General features: G+C 37.5%; 3 protein-coding genes across 5 annotated transcripts in view; 1 reads left to right on the forward strand and 2 right to left on the reverse strand.

Annotated features, from left to right (window-relative positions):
* Positions 1–3944: 3944 nt before the first annotated feature.
* Positions 3945–13524, reverse strand: tedc1 (tubulin epsilon and delta complex 1). Its single transcript, XM_056767076.1, has 8 exons — positions 13354–13524; positions 13107–13197; positions 12805–13016; positions 11206–11379; positions 11017–11106; positions 8958–9044; positions 7330–7536; positions 3945–5493 (listed from the first exon to the last, which is right to left on the reverse strand). Exons 1-8 carry the CDS (start codon positions 13483–13485, stop codon positions 5131–5133), a joined length of 1356 nt encoding a protein of 451 aa, XP_056623054.1. The 5' UTR covers positions 13486–13524; the 3' UTR covers positions 3945–5130.
* A 1206-nt stretch (positions 13525–14730) lies between these two features.
* Positions 14731–17208, reverse strand: dnal1 (dynein, axonemal, light chain 1). Of its 2 annotated transcripts, none has more exons than XM_056768184.1 (8): positions 17126–17208; positions 16683–16721; positions 16470–16579; positions 16314–16369; positions 16172–16227; positions 15957–16083; positions 15671–15811; positions 14731–14857 (listed from the first exon to the last, which is right to left on the reverse strand). In XM_056768184.1, the coding sequence occupies exons 1-8, from the start codon at positions 17126–17128 to the stop codon at positions 14808–14810; spliced, it is 582 nt and encodes a 193-aa protein (XP_056624162.1). In that variant the 5' UTR covers positions 17129–17208; the 3' UTR covers positions 14731–14807. The 2 variants fall into 2 exon arrangements, with proteins under 2 accessions (XP_056624162.1, XP_056624160.1); XM_056768182.1 differs by lacking the exon at positions 17126–17208 and adding an exon at positions 16924–17060.
* A 1059-nt stretch (positions 17209–18267) lies between these two features.
* The window catches only part of fut8a (fucosyltransferase 8a (alpha (1,6) fucosyltransferase)), an 82220-nt gene continuing 80930 nt past the window's right edge, over positions 18268–19557 (forward strand). For both annotated transcript variants that reach the window (XM_056768378.1, XM_056768380.1), the window contains exon 1: positions 18268–18433. The gene's annotated coding sequence lies outside the window, so the exon portion shown is untranslated. The remainder of the gene's footprint in view (positions 18434–19557) is intronic.

Below are 19557 nucleotides of genomic sequence, written 5' to 3' on the forward strand. Positions count from 1 at the left end.
TGCAGTAAAGTTTGAGTCACTGTTTGTTATATACAGCTGTTCTTGATGTTTAATTATATGTATATACATCTTCTGTTTTAAATACCCTTTCCACATTTTTTGTCTTTAATACAGGTTTGTAGACTTTCTGCATGTCCCAACAAAGTTAATAAATCGCCCATAAAAGTCAATAGTGTCCACTATTACTGCTGACTAACTTGAAAACATGGAAAAAACATGGTAAAAGGTGTTTGTATTATTAATATCACATTCAAATTGGAGGATGAGGTTTAAAGATAAAGATTCACATCTCTCATCTGTTTATTCAAATTATTTTCGATGGTGGTCTTAAGCTGGTAATTTATTAAAGGTGGTACTTAATTGAAAGGTATGAGAACCACTGAGCTAATGCATTAAGTACTCATACAACCTTATGGCAAGGTGTTACCATCAGTATTAATATCTATTTTTTATTATCAAGTTGAAATCACATCTTTATGCTGCTTTAAATATAACTGAAACTATACAAATCAGCATATCGCTGCCGTCCTTCTTGAACCTTTTTTTGCCATTAATCATTATTATAAGTCACCATTTAAGTATTTTTACTAGGTCTTGCAATAAAATGTATTAAACTCTGACAACACACTATTTAATCGTTGAAAAAGTAGTGTTTTTTCCATGTCCTGAAAAACAGCGAATTTGGACACAATGTTTCAGAAGGACAGCAACGATATTTCATTTATAACTGACTGTTTTTATTTGGATTTAGTCTTCCTGACTTTCCGTTCTGTTCCGTTTGTTCTGTCTAAACTACAGAACAAGTTCACTCTGTCTCAACATTTTATTGAGCAATGCTTAAATAATGCACCTCATGTCTTTATATTCTGATGGGGTTTAAAGGCTTGACTATAGCTGCACTTGTAAGGTTATATGGGTACAACTATAAACTCTAGTATCTAAACGTGGTTTTATGTTTTCAGATTTCATCTCTTGTTTCTTTAAACTTTAGGTATCAGATTTCCAGAAAAAACAAGCAGTTCCCAATAAAGCAACCAACTCCCTATAAATCAGTCCACCTGCTTGCATATGTCATGAACTCATAAACATTTTTCGATCCTAAAGTGCTCTTTTATCTGCATTATGTCCCTGAGCTGTGGAGCCTGACGTCTTCCATGTTTTATTGGAGTTTCAAACCCTCTGCCTGCAGTAAACTCAAAATTTTTTAGCTGTCACTATATCTGGCACTGACTGTTAGACTGCTTTTGTGCTCCTACACCTTTGAAAGCGGATGAAAGCGAGATGCCATCCGTGTGTGCCAAACATCACAACTCCTGCTTCATTAATTAGTCTGATAGATCCCTGTGCTCGCGTATGCCTACCGGATCTCCGAGGGGGTTCGGAGTCACGCCCCCTGGCCCCTCTGCCCCCCGCCTTGGAGAAAAGGCAAAGGAGAGGGCGGCCAATTAAATAAAGAGACATACCGGGAGAATTCTTGCAAAACGTTCTCTAGTTCTGCACTGTGGGTACTTAGCCAGGGCCCTGTTGTACATCAGGGTCCTCAAGGGTAAAGTGAGTCTCCATGAGGGATGACGCCCGCTTTCTCGTTTTTCTCCTTTCCAGCCGAATACCTTTCAGAGGCATCGCAGTGACGATGGGCTTCTCTAATGGCCCTCTGTCTAAATCAGATGCAGCAGCGCGTGCAGTCGTACCGCACTGACCCTGTCGTCATCCATTAGGGGAGGCGTCTTTGGGAACAGTGGGCTATCTGCTCCATGCAATGGGAGATCTCATTTGTGGCATTATGTTCATTCCCAGATGGAGGCTGGTGTTTTGTAATGAGAGCAAGAAGTGACAATGTTGGGATTGGCTTGAACATGTAGAAATGGAAGAATGACTCTGAACCTCCAGAGAAAGGCATAATCAGGATTGTGACACATCTTAGGCACTACCGGCTGAGCATCTTGGTGATTTTAAGGCTGTATCATATACATCTCGCATCTGCAGGGCGTATTTCTTTAAGCTATATAGCTATACAATTTAAAATGGTTATGGCGAAATGGGCCATTTAGAACGATAACAAACTTCATTTCGTCTGCATACAATTAATTTATGTAAGGAGAGGATTTACATTTTAATGGTGAATAATGCACATGGAACCCTCAAAGTAAAACTGATGAAATTATCCAAATTTAGTCAAAGTCTCTTTAGAGAAGTTGTAGCACTTGGCAACCGTTTGCAATGCCTCCAGGTGGCTATGTAAAACCAAGTCCTGTCTACTAGGATAAGGGAAAACAGATCATTCTAAAATCATAAAATAACAATTAAATAACATTTTTGACAGACAATTAAACCTGACATCAACTGTACCATAACTTTCAATTTTTAATCTCAAATTGCACTAAAAACACTTTTTAGGTAGCTTCAGCTACTCCGCAAATTAGAGGCTGGCAAGTGGCTCACAACTTTCAATTAATTATTCGGCTCTCTTTAATTTAAGGCGGGACTTTCTTCGCTACACAGCCAAACTAAGTGTTCCATTTCCTCACATTCACAGTAATAGCAGTGTCTCATTTTGTTAACATTTATCATCTTTGATTTAGTCAGGTTTACAAATGAATCAGCATGGTTAAGGATGTCTAAAGCTGGGTTAAGACTTGTGCCAACAGCAGATTAATGAGCACTGCGATCAAAGTTTTCTTCCGATATTATTCTGCCAGTGTTAGAAGTTTAAGACGGTGTCCCCGCAGCATGGCTTTTATACTATGATAATGTTGGATGTAAAAGACAAGTCTTCCTGCATGTGTCAGTTTTATTTAAAGTTCTTTTGACATAATTACCATACAGAGGAACGACATTTCAGAGGAGATAACTTTATGTTCCTACATGTAGCGGAATGAAAATGAAGCTCACTTGACTTGACTTGACTAAACTAATTCAAACGTCCTTTAAGTTTGTCGGAGCCAATAGCCTTGTGGTAAGTGCTCCGACATATGGCGCTGTGGCACTCCGGGCGACCCAAGTTTGAGTTCACCCCCTCTCTTACCCATTTCGCTTTCTGTCGTCTTTCTCCTACTGCATTAATAAAGGCAAAAGGTGAAAAATAAATCTTTAAAATAAGTCCTTTAAGTGGTGATGTATGGTTCTGTGTACCTCGCACACCTCTCCAAATGTAACTACACATCAACTCCATGCAGAGTGATGCGGACCCTAATTGTTCTGCAAGCACTGTGATAAGTCTGCTTGAACCCCTCCCTCAGGTAATAAACTCTGTAAAAGCGTCGCGTTTTACTCATAAGCATTTCCATGTGAATTATATAAATTAATTATTTACTCTATAGTTAACCATTTGCAACAAAATGCACCATTTTTTGCTATCTTTTTGTTTCATTCTGTGAACTACTTACAATATTTCTACCAAATTTTAATTAAAAATATTGTTTCTACTTGCATTTATTTCCAGAAAATGAAAACTCAACCAAATAACAGAAAAGATGCTCTGTATTCTTTCAGATCTCCAATTCACTTTCAAGCAATTCAACAGCAATATTTGTATTTAGAATGGATTTTGACAAAGTAAAATACTTTTTTATCAGTTTTCATGCATCTTGTCATGCTGTCAGTCTATTACATTGTTTCTGGATGACTTTGTCCCCCTCGGGTTTCATTTTTTTTAATTTAACAGAAACTGGACTGTGATGGCCAGAATGCTTATAGAAATGCTAATTAAATTAGAATTTAGAATGGTCTCTTAATTTCTCCTCGCGTTTTTTAAATATTAATATCCCTCTACATCTATATGTATAAAAAAATGCCTTAGAAATAAAACACTGGGGACCAGGCTAAAGTCCACATTACATCTTATTTTGAAAAAGCATATTGATCAACTAATCCCAGATGCTTTTGTTTAACACGGGCAGGTTATGAAATAACCTTTACTTTAATTATAGTTGCATCAGAAAATATTATGTAAATAAAGATGTAGGCATCTTTATACCTGACCAAAAGAACAGAGCATTTCAGACAAAACTCAGAAAACAAAGCACAGTTATACTTATATATCTCCTATTAATGTGCTGATCAACAGAACTACGATGTTCATCGAAAAGATTTTGGAACAGATATACGTTGTAAATAATATGTGTGAAAAAAGGGCTTGTTATTCAAATATTCAGAAGTATTCTGAAAGTTGTAGCCACCCACACGGGCTCTCGTCTCTGACACTGGCTGACCCTCTTCACAACAGCATAAACACAACCTTAAATTTCACATACATTAGTTCATTTGAAAAAGCAGCAAAACAGAATCGCCATGTCTGCATTCACATTGTAAACAGTAATTCTGGCCTTCCATAAGAAGGAGGAGGGTAATGGAGAGAAAATCCTTTTAGAACTTGTCATGCAGCATCTAGATTAGGATTTCTGAATATAATCCTAACAAAAATCAGTGTTGGAAATTACTTCCTTAATAAGCTAATACCGTCGCCTGTGCCAGCTGATCTAGTTGCCAACCACTCATGTTATCTTGCACACCTAGCTTGTTTACAGCTTTCCAAATGTAATCGAGACCACACTGGTATTGGCTGGTATACTAACACACTCAGCATTAAAGGTGAAATCTTCCTGTATTATGAACTGCTGAGCACAAACCATGTTTTGGTGTCTGAGGAGTACAGAATATCTGCTGATAATTATTGGTGTTTGATATCTCTCTAACATCGATCGTAACTTTACAGGTTGAAAAACATCGAGAAAAATGACCTACTTTGGAAACCGCAGGCTGTTTTCTTCCAAGAAATGGCAGGCATTAAAAAAATATTTGAAACGTCTACCATTTCCTCCTGCACAGAGTACTCGAGCATAGAGGTCATCTTATTTGTTTGAGTCAGTCATTAGAGTTGTATTCAGTGTAGTTTCATATTCTTCTGTACTTGAACTAAACCTTTTTATGCGAGTATAATGAACAGCCTTGAATGCAGCAAGTCTCTTTATTTCCAAACACACTGCAGTGCAGTAGGTTCGAGTAATAACAGACTGTAAAACTTCCATCTTCTCTACTATATATTATACATCCATTGTTTAGGAACTCAAACTTCAGTCCGTCAAACTTTATAAAAGATTTTCCTTGTATATAAAGTGTCACCAAATGTATTTATCTCTTGATTGGTGGGATGAGTACCACCCCTTCCATTGTGCTGGCAAGTTTATGAATTTCACCTCTCATATTTTGCCTCAGTCTGTCCAGCTGCCATTGCAGTACGGCTTCTCCGTCCCTCAGCTCTTTTAAAGCCCACAATGCCTGGAGCTTTCCAGCTGTCGCAGTCAAGCCAGGTTCCCCCGTCTGGAGCCTGTGAGATGGCTTTGCGGGAGGCCAGTCTTGGAGATATGGCAGGAACCCTCTTGATGTGATCGTGGAGGCGTTTGTGAGACGGAGGCCTTCCAAATAGCCTGCAACCTTCTTCTCCACCTCTATTCTTTGCCTTTCAGAGAGCCGTGAGACCTCCTGATGTCTTCCCTAATGAGAACGAGAGCACAAGTAATAACAGACTGGAATACTGATCAAACTTCAAATGGACACTAATATCAAAAGGAGAGGCCGGAAGATTAAGCCGGGGTATAAATAGTTGACTTTTACAGCGCAAAGAATATTTTGAGAATTGATATGAAGAAAACATTCATGCTAGCTTCAACTATGCCAGACACTCATTAATCCAATTGGTTATATCCATCTGTGTATCATAGAGACCACCTAATTATCTGTCAGACCACACTGGATTTTCATACAAAGAAGTATAATTTATTCAGGCAATAACAGTATGCAGTGATGAGATGACCTAGTTTTTAACTAAAAACCTTTCTCATTATCAGGATATTAAAACCCTTCTGAAGTCTGTTCAAAGAACCTTTGAACACAGGTAATAAAACACGATGAAGAAACTTCGCAGCAAACCGCCCGTCTTAAAAAGAAATTGGGTGATGCGGGTGAAACTTAAAAGAAGGATTAAGAAAAGATTGAGAAACAAACTAGGTAAGAAGGCTGAATTGATCTCTGTTCCAAAACCAAGCAAACCTAGCTGCTTTCTAAGGTGAAGGCTATACCATTAAGATTATAGTGGCCAAAACCAAAGTCTAAAGAAGCATTAAATCTATTTTTTGCGGAAAATGTAATCCCAGAATGCATTGTTTTGAGGTCAGGGAACAAAAATCAAACCAAGAGGAAGGTTGATTTTGATGTACATGTATTCAATACAAAAAAAAGATTTAAAAGAATACATTAGCATGCACTATGTGTATTTATACTCAATAGCTTATTATTGTTAGCCAAGCATGACTCGGCTTGTGCAGCATGTATCTCAGAATGCTGAAAATGATTGCTTTGTTGTATTTATCTTCATTAGCGTATCATTGTTAGCTTAGCATCACTCGTTTTGTGCAGAACAATTGTTGATTAAAAACAAACTAGTATGCGCTATGTTCTGTATTGTTTATGCTCATTAATGTGTCATCGAAAGTTTACCTAGCTTCGCTTTGTTAAGTATGTAACCCCAGAATGCATTGCTTTAGGGTCAAAACATGATCTGAAAATATTGACGAACAAAAATATGAAGATGCGCTATGTTTATGTTCATTAGCGTATCATTGTTAGCTTAGCATCACTAGTTTTGTGCAGTATGTAAATACAGAACAATTCTTAATAAAAAAATATATTTATGCTCATTAACGTGTTATCGAAAGTTTAGCTATGTAGCATTTGCTTTGTGAAGTATGTAACCCCAGAATCCATTGCTTTAGGGTCAAAACACAAAGATTGCAGACAAACTGAGTGGAAGGTTGTTTATGATGTTTTCGGTGCTGAAAAATGATTGACAAACAAAAAATATGAATTTGCGCTATGTTTATGGTCATTAGTGTATTACTGCTATCTTAGCGTCATGGTCATTCGCATTGCAATTCCAGAATGCATTGTAATATATATATCCTAGGTATATTTATGTTTAATAGTGTATTGTTAGCTTAGCGACATACTAACAAACTGGTCAAATGTGAGCCACAAAATGCAGGAGCACAATTTATGCATCATCAGTCATGTATGAGATAAACTTAGGATGTTGCCTTCAAAGACAGCTTACTAAAATTTAGAACAGAGCCCTCGATACAGGAGTGAGTCAATATAGATTTTTGTTTCGTGAGGCTTTAAGCCACGCTGTCAGCATCTTAAGTACCAAAACTGACAGAGCTTGAACTTCAGTACTTCAGTACTTTTGTGGTAAAAACCCTGACCTTATTATAAGTTTAAGCCTTCCTGTCAGGTGCTAGTGCAGGTGGATCTTATCTACTGAACGGTCATTACCTGTGAGGTGAGTGTGAGAGTGGACCGCTCTATTCTTCTGACCCTTAGTTCTGTCTGCAGCCTCAGCAACATCTTGTCAAGCCGTCTGACTGCCCTCCTGACCTTGTCGCCGTGGGGACACTTAAGAGTGACAGCCCGCTCCCCTGGTGGCCAATCGGCGGACTTCACCTCGCATGCATCGGTGAGGGAGCTGTCAATCACACTGTCCTGATCAAAGACAATGGAGTGAGCGCAACAGGTTTTCCAAGGTTGAGCTATATTGTGCGTATAAAGCATGCCAGATCAACATGAAGAATGCTAAAAGAATGAGAATGTCCTAAATAAAAATTTCTAAAAAGCTTTAGAAGACTTTATTGCTTTGTCTAAAGACATTTTTATTTAACATCAACATGATCTGGTTCTTACGAAATCCAACTTTCCTTGAGTGCCTCCAAAGAAAATCAAAGAACCTGTCCTATTCAACAGTGCTTCGACCAATATCTGAGAACTACGATCCCACCTATGTGGACAAGACAATTCTGTCCAAATAGCACTCCATCACCAAAATGTTTGGTTTTCATCAAGCCCCATAGATTTTCCATTGACACGGTGGAGCTGCTATTTGATTTCCATTCCCCGACTTCCTTTTTATTGGACAAAAGAATGTCTGCTCGCGCCTCAAAGCCGAAGATTGAATTTCTCACTAAAGGCCTTGAATTTACAGGGTTTAATGTATTTTTAAGAATCCGCTTCCTCTTCAATATGCCTAGTTTTATAGAGGTCTTTTATAACTCAATGAAACTAAAATAATGTTTACTTAATGCACTTTATTTTGATTGTGTGTCTTCTAATGACTCTAAGGAGCAACATAAAGGAATCACTGAAGAAATATTTCAGACCTTTTAAAACACTGTTTCCCTAGGACAACACAGACCCTGCTCCATTTGTCCAACTCAAAGATACCCATGAGATCACCTCTTTTACTGAAAAGCAGTTAAAACATCCCCTTTTGTACTTCAATATGCACACTCGGAATGAAAAACCGAACTCCTGCCAAGTGCTCGGAATCCACTCCCGCTAGCCGGAAACTTCTTTACAACTTCATTTTGACTTGAATATGTGCCAACCTGAGTGAGGGCTCTTGTCTGGCAGATTCAGAGCCCGGCAGTGCTAGTGTATCACCGTGAGTGACAGCTCAAAGCTGGGCGAGGTTACCATCGCCGGAGCAGCAGTCTGGCTCTCATACAACAGCTGGGCTAATATACATATTAGATTTAGAGTCATAAGTAGGATTTTAGATGGGGGCATGTGCGGCATGTCACTTCAACCTACCAGGCATGCACAAATACATGTGCTAATCGACCACTTAACAATGACGCAACAGTATAAACAAATACTTTGTTGTTCAAACAATTCTTGCTTGGATTAAACAAACAATAAACGCTCAGACTGGTACATTTCACAAATATAATTAAGTCGTAAAGATGTTTGTTCAAAATTTCAGTTCAGTTCTAAATTTTCCATTGGTTGCATTTTGTTCAAAAGTGTGTACTGTTAAAAATGAGACGGCAAAAAAATATTACATGCATTATGGATCGAATGAATTGAAGGTGGTCTGTGAACGTGCCATCTGACTATAGCAAACATACCATCCAGCTGTAGAATAAAGGCTCGTGAAGTTTCCAATCCAGATAAGCTTCCAGAATTCCGTTCAGGGTCTGTATTCGCTCCAGTTCCTACAAGACGAGCAAAGCGTAAGAAGCGATTACACGCAGTCTGGCTATGATGATTTTAGAACAATTAAACCCCCAGTGGCCCTACAGTGCAAGTACAGGTTAGTGAATGCTTGGCAGACACTTTGATCTTTACTCCTGGGCAATTTTTCCCTATAGGAGCCTGGCTAATGCCTCACGTCTCTGCAGTTAAATAGAAGTGCTCCAGGGAGTTGAGAGAGATAACTCCTCTCTGTACCCCACACAGATTGAAGGGCAATGGGGAGAAAGAGAGAGATCCCTGATCTGCCCACTATCCTTCAGAGAGCTAGAGAAGAGAGTGCCATTAGCATCTGTCTGGACTCATCCCACATCGTATTCTCCCGAGAGTCAGACTTGACAGAGCACCCCGCCCCCGTGCTCACTTCTGCATATTCTTTGACAAACTGAGAAACAAAAAGTGCAAAAGAAAGGTATTTGAATATCGCCCAATGCCCACCTTGATTAATTTCTGTGAATATTTTTTTTAAATTTGAAAAGTTGAATCAACGACTCGCTCAAATAATTTATAAAATGTGCTGCACAAATAAAAAAAACATATATGTTGGTAAATATTTTGATTAATTAAAAGATTATTAATAATAACAATGATAATAAACTTTATTAATTAATTAAAAATACATTATTTTATAATTAGCAATTACTATTAATCTATTAGTAATGAAACTAATAGTCATATTAATAACAATAATTGAATAATTATTTTTATTATAATAATAAAGCCAATAATTATGTAACCACATTGTTAATAATACAAATATAAATTTTTATGTAAAAAAATATCAATCAGTAAATATTAATAATAATCTTAAATAAGCGTATGCAGGGGGGCACGGTGGCTTAGTGGTTAGCACGTTCGCCTCACACCTCCAGGGTTGGGGGTTCGATTCCCGCTTCCGACTTGTGTGTGTGTGGAGTTTGCATGTTCTCCCCGTGCCTCAGGGGTTTCCTCCGGGTACTCCGGTTTCCTCCCCTGGTCCAAAGACATGCATGGTAGGTTGATTGGCATCTCTGGAAAAATTGTCTGTAGGGTGTGAATGAGTGAGTGTGTGTGCCCTGCGATGGGTTGGCACTCCATCCAGGGTGTATCCTGCCTTGATGCCCGATGACTCCTGAGATAGGCGCAGGCTCCCCGTGACCCGAGGTAGTTCGGATAAGCGGTAGAAAATGGAATGGAAAAAGTGTATGCAATAGAAAACATGTCTTAATTGTTAACTATATTATGGTGCAAACATTTTTATCATAATTACTTTTCGGATTAAACATCTAGCATCTAACACAATGACCGTTTGGATCAAATGTTGGTTCCTCGGATTAATAAATAAATAGCCTAGCCAGGTTTTAGTTTTTCCTCCTCTTTCTTGGTGTCTGTCAATTATTTTCTCTTTCCGAACATCATAAACAACCAGCCCTTCGTTAGATGTCAGGAGGAACACTTTTTCTTTCAGGTAAAATACTCCTACAAAGCCTCTAAAGAGCAAGGGAAAGATGAAGGGAATGAGAAAGCGTGTGCCTCTTGACTTCTAAGATCAAGATCCAGCCTCATCACACAAGGATTTCCAAGCCTGTCAACCTATCGCACAAAACTCCGCATCTGCAGATACACAGAGGTGGTTAACTCGCTACAACCTCCCCAGCAAAAGCCAGGAGATAAAAAACAGTTTGACAGCTGCGTGCAATCATCCCTTGATCGAAACGAGTTTGTTACCTAGCTTACGGCGGTTATTATCGAGCGTTGATCACCATATGCTCTTACGAAAGATAGATGTACTTGACGTACGCCCAGGGAATATAAATGCAAAATATCTCCAGAGCGAATCTATATTAGTGAAGGTGTTAGTTGTCACGTAATGACAATTATTAAGGGCACAGTAATGGTAAATTCACCAAGGTTAAGCCTATATTTTATTCAAATGTTCTTGAGTTTTCAGGTCACCTTGTCGAGTCCAGTTGACGTCATGTTGATGTGATGGGAACCAGAGATGTTAGTCTGACAGATAGCAGAGGCGTTGATATTGGAGACGACCTGAAGAACAGATCACAGACAACTGATGTATTACGTTTCTGTATTTTAAAACGGATTTTCAAGTATTTCTGACTATAGTACACCGGTTGAGTGACTTACCCTGTGGGTGAGTCTTGACCTTTCCTCTTGAGCTGAAAGTAAGCTCTTCCACTGAAGCCTTAGTTTCCCATATTGCCACTGTAGTATCTGCAGTGTCTGATCATTCTTTATAGCGTCTGTCTCTTCTTCTTGTGGTCCGTGTGGCAATATGTTCCTTTGACCAAGCATGATACCCTTAAGGACAACATGTCCAAATGTTAAGATATCATAACATATATAATTCTTATCGTTTACTCTTTAAAATATGCACAGGTAAATCTTAATGGCACAATTCCAGGGTGCTATGCATACACCAAAACCCACAAGGTGGCCCAACTCAAAATTCCTGACATTCTTTTTCCTAGATGTGCCTTGGGTCCACGTAAATCTGCAGTATTTTTCCCATCCACCAAACCATAAGTCAGACGTCTGAATGGTTAGAATAGTAATTCTCCACTCTCCTCGATCCACACAATGCTTACCTTAGCAATTGCCTCTAATAAATAGATACAATTTAGAAGATTCTGAAAGCTTTACTAGATTAGAGGTTTAGGATTTGACCAATTCGATTTCCAAGAATGGGCGAAACAACTTTAAAATTGATCCAGAAGCAAACAGGATTTGATTCATTCAGATCTCTTTGCGATTTATTTTTATTAGAAAGTAAATTACATTAGGCCAGCCAGGAGCACACAGAACCGCAAGGTAAGCATTCAGTTTATGTAAAGTCTAAAGCTAACATTGTTCCTGAGAGGACAATGATAAAAATGTGTACACCATTGTTGTTTTTAATAGTGCGGATTACATTCTTGTGCATCAAAATACAGTGTGGTGTTATTCTGCTCTCTGCTGGCTATAGACAGAACAGCACTTAATAAGCTCTCCCATTAGAAATCCATTTATTTTGCATTAGTAGACTTATTAAATTATTCATCTTCCTCATGATTCACCTTCAAAGATTAAAAAATGCACCAGCAAGGTTACTGCCTTACACAAAAAAGAGGGATCATATATCCCCATACTTTGGCCTCTTTATATTGGTTACAAATTCATTTTAGAACAAAATATAAGGTCCTTCTGTATACTTTCAAAGCTTTGCATGGACTGGCACCAAAATATGTTTCTGATCTTATAAACTTTAGCAGCTCACAGAGGTCTTGAGATCCCAAAACCAGTTGCTGCTTGAAACTCCTCATGCCTAAAAAGCAAAGGAGATAGTGCTTCTTAGTCGCACCTTGTGGAATAGTCTACCTCTGTCCATTAAAAGTTCTACCTTAGTAATCATGTTTAAAACCCACCTTTAGACATATTTGTTTGATGAGGCTTTTTGCTAATATGTCAATTAGTTTTATTATGTGACGTTGTTTTTAGATTTATTTTTTATAATTATTATCACTGTTTTTGTTTTACTTAATCTATAGTACTATTTTGCTTTTTATCATTATATTATTGTATTTGATATTGTAATATTGTATGAAACTGTACAGCACTTTGGTACACTCTGTGCCTTTGAAGGTGCTATATAAATATAATTTTGATGGATGTATTGATTGATGATTGGATTTCAATATTTACATATTACATGGTCATATCATAACTGCTCAAAACTCAAGGTCTCACCTTTGGTGGAGATGAGAGTGTGTCTAACTTATAAACCTTTTCTGCCAGCAAGGACTCCAGCAGATTTCGAAATGACAGCACCCAGCCCAATGCTAGAAGCAGATCTCGGCTTCCCACTTCTTCTATGTGACTAGGGGGCTGGGGTCCCACCACCCACAAGGCCCCGTAACCACAGTGCCATAAGGCACTCCTTACAAACAGGACCTGCGTGTCTGGAAAGACAATAGTTAAATGGGTTACACAGTGTGTTATTACATAACATATCACACATGAACTTTAGTTATGAGCAGCAATAAATATACCAAAATCTTTGTCTTTAGAGTCCTGGCAAGCACAATCCAGCACAAATGCCCTCTGCAGTAGACTGCTTAACAAACTCCACATGTCCACTGCCTAAAAGCAAAATATGTTTTTGAGCAGACTGGGATATTTAAGTTTCACGTTTATCAAGGTAATGAAGACACAAACTAGCATTACTAAGTTACATAGCAAATCCGTACATCCGTACACTATATATTTACAGGAAGCATAGCATGGAATATAACCTACTGCATCCATTCTGTTAAATTTGGCTCTCCTGAACGCTTCGGCTGTCGGGATCGATTCAACATTCAATCCTGAGAGAAGTCTACAAAGAGCCGTTATAACTTCCTTCACTTTAACACTCCTTTCGCGCTGCATTTTGCTGGGTGTGTAGTTTGTTTACAGCGTGATAGTCGTTAAGCAACAGACACTTCCTGGTTGGCTGACATTTACGCAGTTTTGATTAGTTACTGTTTTGGCGCGTTATATGATTGACGTGAAAGCTGTCCAATAGGAATTCTAGACTTTAAAGGCGTCACATGAGCGTTACATTGCTTGCAGATATGTTTAAAAAAGAAAAAAAATATTTTTTAAGAATATTTATTAAGTAATATTTTAGAGAACAAATTTCTTGATGCTTTATTATGTGTATCCTTAATATTATTCTGTATTCTGTTGCACATAATAAAATGAATTATTGTAAAAACGAAGAAAAGTACTCAAAGGATGATCTATCTGTAAAAATCTGAAGGGAGATCAAACCGTTTATTTTATTTATTTATTTAAATTAAAAAACCCTTAAAGAACAAAAAGTAACATTCAAAGAAAGTTATTCAAACAATCACAGAATAATTAATTAATATGATACGTAACATGATAGATTTTCTAAATAGTTTGTTAATGTCTTACAATTGTAGAAAAACTGGAAACATATAAGTGTTCATGATGATTCATTTTGAGCTAAAGTCAGAAATGTATGTTTCTGTTACTGGTATTGTTTATAAATCCTCTACTGCCCTCTGCTGTTGAAGACTTGTAATCTCGCCTTAATCAAAATTGTAATGCATTGCGACACAAATCTGTTGAAAATAATACAAATCTAATCACAATTTATGGCAGAGGACAACATTTTTTATTTTTCTTGGGATATAAAACAGTAGACAATTTGTTTTATCTTCATACCATTTAGAGATCACAGACTTCCTCTTTTATTATCATTTCTTAACACATGGTACACATGTTTGCGTAGTTAAAAAACGTAGTTATACAATTTTTAACAGGGAAAAAATCCAATAACATTAATTTGTGTGTTACAATTGTGGTTATAGCGCCACTGCCAAAACATAGTAAGTTACTCATTCCCAGTGATTTTTAAAATTACTCGTAAGAAACAGGCTTCAATATCAAAATAATCACCTTGTGCTTAATATTTACTATAAAAACAATGTATAATAAAGAACCCGTAGGGCAAAAACTGCCCATAGATTAGACTTATTAAAACCCTCAAATAAATTTTAGATTCAAAGCAGTTTTAGTTACCTTTGTAATACAGACATTATTTATTCGAGAAAGTGAAAGTAGCTTTGCAGCTTATATAAATACACAATAAAAATGAAAATAATACAAATATTGCACAGAGTTTTAATTGTTAAAATGCTGGTGTTTGACATAAAACAGACCAATATTAGAATAAAAAAGCATTAACTTTCCCCTTCAGCTTCCTCTTCCTCTCGCTTGATGACTGGGATGCCTAAAAACAAAAATAATTATTTTTCCGGAATCAAGTTTTGCCATCCTGTCATCATAAGCTGATGAAATAATTGAGACTCTGATACTGATTACAATTATGCAGCAGTTTTGATTGGAAAAGTTTGATTGATTCAAGAGGGGCACTGGTCTGTTGTATGGTACTGTATGCTATTTAAAGGAGTCATATGACACGGCTAAAACGAATATTATAATTTGTTTTAGATGTAATTCAATGTGTATACACGATTTAAGATTCAAAAACACTGTATTTTCCACATACCGTGCATGTTTGTATCTCCTCTTTGCCCCGCCTCTCTGAAACACGCAGATTTTATACAAAGCTCATTGCTTTGCAAAGCAAGGTTTGCTATGATTGGCCTGTACTGACAGGAAAGTCATCCTTACTTGCGTATACATTTGGGTGGTCTTAGTCAAATCATACCACAAACTTATGTAGATTTGTGGGGGTGTGGTTACACGAGCATTTCAGGCAGGTCTGGTGAGCTTTCGCTTTTAGATAGAATGCATCTTTTGTTCCGACACTTTCATTTTTGCAATTTTACGTGTATAATACATGCATTGGCAATTTATAACACACCAAAGACAAAAAATCACATAAAACACGTGTTCGCACCATATGACCCCTTTAATAACACTTAATTTACACCAGAACAGACTCTGATTAGTGCCTTTGTACTAAATTTTAGCACTCTTGCTTGAATGATATTGCCTAAAACACCATCATCCTTAATTCATAATCTGTTTAAATTTGGCTAAAAAAGAAGCATTCAGAAATTAGACATATCCTACTCACCATCTAGCTTTTTAAGCTTGGGAAGCCTCTTTGTAGCTTCCTCTATCCAGTTGCCATCAGCAGCGTACTTTTCTTCTAATGGGTTCCCCACAAACACAAGATCCACCAGAGATGGAAGGTCTGCCATTTTCAGAAACTCAGCTGAAGAAACAAACCATAAACTCTTAAATCTTATAAAAGATTCCACGCACTGTCAAAACAAATTATTTGGTAATTCGATTGTGTCATAACACATGATTAAGTTAATTTGCTTCCACACTTAAAGTTATCTTTCTGCTATGCTCACCCCACTCCTTGACCAAGTTGTTGGACATGTACAGAACTTTGAGTTTCTTCATAACATGTATCCCCTTTAGCTTTTCTATGAGGTTATAAGAGATCCACAGCTCCTCCAAAGTATCACCTACTGCCTCCTGTGAGGATCAGAAAAGGCATAAAAGAAATCACTGACATCCATGTCGAAAAATCTCCTTCAACATAACCATTTTTTTTGTAACTTACAAGTCCATTAAGGTTTTTGATGTTGTTCCTCCCCAGGGACAGTATTTTCAGGTTCTCTGTGAACAAAAATAGTTTCATTATTATACATATTTGATAAATATGTATACACCAGCTATGCATGTGAGGGAATTCAGATACTTACTCAAGCCATTCAAGTTGGCAATTTTCTCAATACAGTTTGTAGATAAGGATAATCTCCTAGACAGTGAGGATATATTTCAAGTTACAATATCTGATACAAATGGCAGCTGTTTTAAAGGAAAAAACACAAACTGAGTTGCTTATTTAGTCGACTCACTCGCAGTTGACAAGATTGGAGAGGGATGCGTCCATTTTCTCAATGGGAGGAATCTGACAGTAAAGCTTCACTGCTGAGGCCTCGCTCACCTTTTCTTTAGTTTTCTCCTCCTAGTAAAAAACCCATTGCAATCTATGAACACAGCTGAAAGTGACACAGAGCAGGACATATTTAACATAATGTATTTACAGGAGCATATAATACATATTTTACCCATTTCTCCAAAGCCTCTTTGATTGTTGTTGCTTTTGCCTGAGGGAAAACAAACATAAATGACATGTCATATTTTTGTGAGGAATATTACAATGTTAAACACTGCAGCAATACATTTATCATTGGATTTATTCGAAAATCAGCACAGAGAAATTCACTACCCTTAACAACATTTACGGTGACGTGTTGTCTGGCACAACTTGCGATACCTTTCACCTGATATTAATACAACGTTTAATACCTTATACATCGAGATATATCAAATCCATCGCTAGTGTCTATCTGCTGAATACAGATTCGTACGGATAAAGATGCGCAAATTTTTATCATAATACTTATAACATCAAATTCTTACATTACTAATTTAGTAAAATGTGTTTATTTTTCGCTATGTAACATCGCACAATAAAGTGTATTAAATGCAAAGAAGAACGGAAACTCACCATGTTGGTTTATGGTTGCTATGGAACTGCCCTGACGCAACGCGCGTGCGCAGAATACTTCCGACGTGCAGTCGTTAACATAAACATCGCGCTTGTATAAGTGCAAACAAAAACAAGCACAATGTCCATGTATTATTAAGGATAATGATTTGTAATAATTCGACCTCTTTATTATAGTAAAACATAACCATGTTTTTTGGTTGACTGATTTCTAGTTTTGTAAACACTAACAAATAACAATTGTTTTTACAAAGTTTATACATTGTAATTATTCCCCCGTATTTATTGAATTTTGCTTTAACCTTTATATTGGATATAAGTCTGCTTTATCCCTGGAATTCTCCGACTAAACCAGCGGAAATTTGACTGGTTTAAAAGAGTCCGTGGTGTGATTCTAAAGTTTCACCGCGAGGAGGGAGTGATGCAACAACGAAATAATTCCTGCTGATTCGGTGTGGGAAGACCCTAAAATAACGATAAAATATTGCATAAGTGTGTGTGCAGGTTTAACTCTACTTTTGAAGGCCATTTTGAAGATGTACTCATAAATTTATTGAATAATGTTGAAAACCGACTTTTAAGGACGTTTGAAGTTGCCGTCACTCTTTGGAATGCTCATAAATTGACCAGGTCATGATGTGCTTTAAATCAAATGATGTCAACATGTTTGCGTGAAGGTTAAGTTCATGGGCAGGACCAGACACGTCATATGATATGTTTTCGAGCCTGCTTTTAGACGGAACTTCATTGTAAATGTAATATGCATCAGTGTGTAATACACCACTGCGTTAAACATTAATAACAATAATCATCATTATAAAATAATAATTATATTATAATGTTATTAAATTTTAAATAAAACCAAGAATGCTTAAATATGTTTATTTGTCACATTTATACAGGTAGACAAGTGGAAACTACTTGCAGTGAAATGTATGTGATGTGAAATATAGGTTAATGGACTGCTTTAAATAGCATCCCTACATTCCTATATTAGTGTATTAATATACTGTGTCACACGTATACTGATACAATCAGCCAATAAACTATGAATAATGAGATCCAAGATATTGTTTTCAGTGCTGAGGAGCGCCTTGTATCGCGAAGATCTGACACACGCATGCGCAGTACAGCCCAGTGACAAGCGAGCAGCCTCCTTAAGAGCCCAGCAGCGAGCGAGAATTCAGACAGCAGCAGTCTCCCCAGTTCCTGTTTCCGCCACGACTCCAGACGCACATCGCCACAAAGCATCAATTTCAATAAAGCATACGCGCTTTGGAGATACCCGTATTCTCGTGCGAAAACAAGGTAAGCGTCTCGCCGCTATTTTACGATTGCGTTACGTTAAAGAAAGCGACGTTTTTTTTCCGCCGGCGAGTTGTCTCCATCCCGGCCTGTTGCTAGCTACCTCGAGTGTTGTGCGGTAAAATAACGGTCAGGTCTGCCGCTCGAGTTCATTGTGTTGTCGCACCGTGATATTGAAGTATGTTTTGCTCACACAGACAGTCATTCTGGCACCATTATGACAACGGCACACGGTGTAATGTGTTTCAATGCTAGAAAGAGGTGAGGACGACTGCGAAAAATTACATGTCAAATGCAGAAAGCATACTTAAGCACAGACCTATTAAAATCATCCACACAAATGGACACGTTTGAATAAATGGCAGTTGAAGTGGTGCAGCGTAAATGGCCGATATGTTGGGCAGACGTTCAGCAGAAATCACAGCAGCAGTACAGCGTGTCTGTGTTTATGTGGGTAGAAAAGGAAAATGATAAGTTAACAGTAGACACTGCCTCCTTTCCTGTAATAAAGAGGGTTTACCTTTAGACCCTTGTAAAGAAGCGTGTGTATAACTGATGATCTCTGCAAAGTGGTGGTTATGATTGTAGTCAACATTGGCCTAATCTAAAAAGTCTGTTTCTCAAACATTCAATAATAAATAATGGTTATCATGATGACTGTTTTCCCTAACTCAGTTCCCACAAGTCCTTTCATTACTTAACGTTATCCGTTCTGCATTAGGATCAGCATTTGTTATCCTGAGCAGTCTAGTAAGTTATAATTGGGCATCATAGACAGCCATTGTTTGTATCTTCTGGTGTTTCCACTTAATCCACTCTTATATCACACCCATTGCACTCTTTGGGACGGGCACCGTTAATTATCGTGTTATAACTATTTGGCTTATCTCTTTTAAAGTTGTTTGTTTAATCTCTTTGCCGTGTATTCCACATTTTTCATCCAAAAGAATGAGCTTCACTTAGGAGTCTTGTAAAATCAATGTCTTTTACAGATGTTTGGTCACGCAGTCCCTGTTTTCCAGGTATACACATTGACAGACTTTCTCAGTCAAGGGTGGTATTTCATCTACGTGGAGTTTTGTGCATTCTCTCAGCATTCGTGCATCTTTAATGACGCTTTCATGAAA

The sequence above is a fragment of the Triplophysa dalaica genome, chromosome 15 (assembly GCF_015846415.1).
Source record: "Triplophysa dalaica isolate WHDGS20190420 chromosome 15, ASM1584641v1, whole genome shotgun sequence".
NCBI classification, from domain to species: domain Eukaryota; kingdom Metazoa; phylum Chordata; class Actinopteri; order Cypriniformes; family Nemacheilidae; genus Triplophysa; species Triplophysa dalaica.

Coding starts and splice junctions, on each gene's coding strand:
- dnal1 (XM_056768182.1), bottom strand. Junction 16,370..16,469: donor TCCAATCTTGTCAACTGCGA/GTGAGTCGACTA, acceptor CTCACTGTCTAG/GAGATTATCCTTATCTACAA. Junction 14,858..15,670: donor CAAGCTTAAAAAGCTAGATG/GTGAGTAGGATA, acceptor TTTTGTTTTTAG/GCATCCCAGTCATCAAGCGA.
- tedc1 (XM_056767076.1), bottom strand. CDS start 13,485: ATGCAGCGCGAAAGGAGTGTTAAAGTGAAGGAAGTTATAACGGCTCTT. Junction 11,107..11,205: donor GGTCAAGACTCACCCACAGG/GTAAGTCACTCA, acceptor TCTGTTCTTCAG/GTCGTCTCCAATATCAACGC. Junction 9,045..11,016: donor CGTCAACTGGACTCGACAAG/GTGACCTGAAAA, acceptor CTCGTCTTGTAG/GAACTGGAGCGAATACAGAC.